Here is a 2,572-nt window from a genome sequence, read left to right as displayed (position 1 = left end):
TTCTTTCGTTCGTTCGTTCGTTTGTTCGTTCGTTCTTTTTCTTCTTTAATCACATTAAAATGCGAATGCAGGAATCGTTAAGCAGAATCGAAATGCACGCATCTTCTCGAATACCCGGTTCTTGGAAATTTGGAACCGGTTCTAAAATGGAACCGGTTTTCGATACCCAACCCTAGCTGACGGTGATACCGTTGTTAAGCAACACCGGTTACGTCACTTGCCCACCGCGGCACCGACCTCCACTGTCGTTTAGATTTTTTTATAGTAATAAAAATAATTTAGCTCAGTAAAAGAACAGACACTACAATTAAAAACTGAACGCGGCTGCTTAATGTAGCGTGCCGAGCGACAGTCGCATCACAGATCAGATTTCATTTCTCCAGTGAGGAGAGTGAGTCGAGCTGACTGACAAGAAGAGTGAGGTGAGACAGACAAGACGATGGCGGATGATTTAGTTTAGAAACGAAATGCAAAAGCGCCTGTTTGGCAATATTTTGGATTTTGAAAAGCCTGTTGACTTTTTGCCGTTTATCTAAGGTGATTTTGGAAGTTTTTTTTAAACATGCGTTTCTTATTTAATTGGTTTCACACAATTAAATAAGAAAGTGTTTGCTGATTTTTACTTTATTTAAACTTTGTGTAATTTATTTATTTTATTTGACATCAAGGTGTATGCCGTGCCTCCAAGCTTTCTTACTCGTTTTGCTAATAAACGTTCTACGTTTCTTATTTATTTGGTTATATATTATACATGTTTACTCATTTCCAGTATTATATACCCATTTAAACTTTATGTAAGTTATTTGTTATTTTATATTAGGCATAGCCTGCCCTATAACATGGTGTATTTTTATTCGTTTTGTTAATAAAAGTTCTATGTTTTATATATAGGCTAAAGTGAGTTTGACGTTGTATTTTGTTGTTGCATTCAAGCCGAATTGCCACTAATTCTTGGATTTGATTCGGTCTTGATTAAGATGAATTTGATTAATTCTTGGTCTTGGATTTGATTCGGTCACACCAGTGAGGGTCAAGCTAACCTACACAAAAAAATTAATTTTTAACTAGTAAGTTCAACTTTCCTTCCAATCAGATGCACTGAGCAGAATTTTCTGGGTCTTTAACATTTGCAAAATGTTTCTTTGTGGTTTATCTCTCAGGAATCAAGGGCATCTCTGAGGAGACCACCACAGGAGTTCACAACCTCTACAAGATGTTGAAGAAAGGGGAACTGAAAGTTCCTGCCATCAATGTCAACGACTCCGTTACCAAGGTAACCTTTTATTACCAGCATATAATATCATTACGTGGTGTTGTCCGGTTATTCGCTGTCATCATTTCATGGTCTGTTTTGTTCACAGACAAATGTGAGCACTTTATGCTTGGTTCTAATATTATCTGGCTGTTGTAAATGAAAGTATTTATTTGAGAATGACTTATTATCCCGCTCCCTTCAGAGTAAGTTTGACAACCTGTACGGCTGCCGTGAGTCTTTGATTGACGGCATCAAGCGTGCCACAGATGTGATGATTGCCGGTAAGGTGGCAGTGGTGGCCGGGTACGGTGACGTCGGTAAGGGCTGCGTTCAGGCCCTGCGAGGGTTCGGTGCCAGAGTTATCGTCACAGAGATCGATCCCATCAACGCTCTGCAGGCGGCTATGGAGGGTATGTTTTGTTTGTGTGTGTGTGTTCCATTCCTTTCCTTCTCGCCCATTTTGGTGTCTGCATCAATTTGAATTTACAAAATTGATTTTATATAGAAAGCATATTAAATGCAAGTAAAGTGTCTATTTTAATGTTTCAGAATAAAATTTCAAAATATGGGAATAAAATATGAAGTAATGTTTCATCGTCATTCAGCATAACAGATATATTAATGTAACAATGAAACCATATACTTATTCTGACCTGTACTTATTAAAATATATAAAAGAATAAAGTGATCATACTAAATTGTATTATATTTTAAATGATTGAAAGCTTCTTGCTGACAAATGGGAAAACCTAGTGGTTTGAATGATAGTGGCAAAGACTGATAAAGATTTAAAATTACAGTTTAATATTAGTTTTTGGGGGCTGCATTGTGATCCTTAAACAGAGTCTTATTAATGTCATCAAATAATAATCCTGACAAGATTTTTGTTATACAAACTGTTGTTAAACTGATTTTTTTCATGGTAAAATGTGTGATAGTCATTATTTTTTGACCTGAAAAATAAAATTAAAACGAATTTAAAAGGATAAAAAAAAATGTAAAGGTGTTTTAAATTTTTTTTTTTTTTTGCTTTGATGCTTTTCATCTTTTGCTTTTCGTCTTTGACCCTTGTATATAAAATGTATATTTATTTGTTATTTAGCCTACTTTATTAGTAGTAATAGTATAAATAATAATCTCTTACACTATGTATATATTAGAAAGGTTTCTTGAGCGGCAAATTAGCATATTAGAATCATTTCTGAATATATATATATACAGTGGGTACGGAAAGTATTCAGACCCCCTTAAATTTTTCACTCTTTGTTATATTGCAGCCATTTGCTAAAATCATTTAAGTTAATTTTTTTTCCTCAT

General features: G+C 34.6%; 1 protein-coding gene across 1 annotated transcript in view; it reads left to right on the top strand.

Moving 5' to 3' along the window:
• LOC107708051 (adenosylhomocysteinase A-like) overlaps positions 1-2,572 on the top strand; it is a 19,808-nt gene that overhangs the window by 13,326 nt on the left and 3,910 nt on the right. Inside the window, exons 5-6 of the mRNA XM_016512198.1 lie at positions 1,161-1,273; positions 1,458-1,665. Of these exons, the coding sequence (XP_016367684.1) occupies positions 1,161-1,273; positions 1,458-1,665 (321 nt within the window). The remainder of the gene's footprint in view (positions 1-1,160; positions 1,274-1,457; positions 1,666-2,572) is intronic.

The sequence above is a fragment of the Sinocyclocheilus rhinocerous genome, unplaced genomic scaffold (genome assembly GCF_001515625.1).
Source record: "Sinocyclocheilus rhinocerous isolate Xijiao unplaced genomic scaffold, SAMN03320098_v1.1 scaffold113, whole genome shotgun sequence".
In the NCBI taxonomy this organism is placed as follows: domain Eukaryota; kingdom Metazoa; phylum Chordata; class Actinopteri; order Cypriniformes; family Cyprinidae; genus Sinocyclocheilus; species Sinocyclocheilus rhinocerous.
Note: the sequence above shows the minus strand (reverse complement) of the source record. Positions and strands in the feature narration are given on the sequence as shown.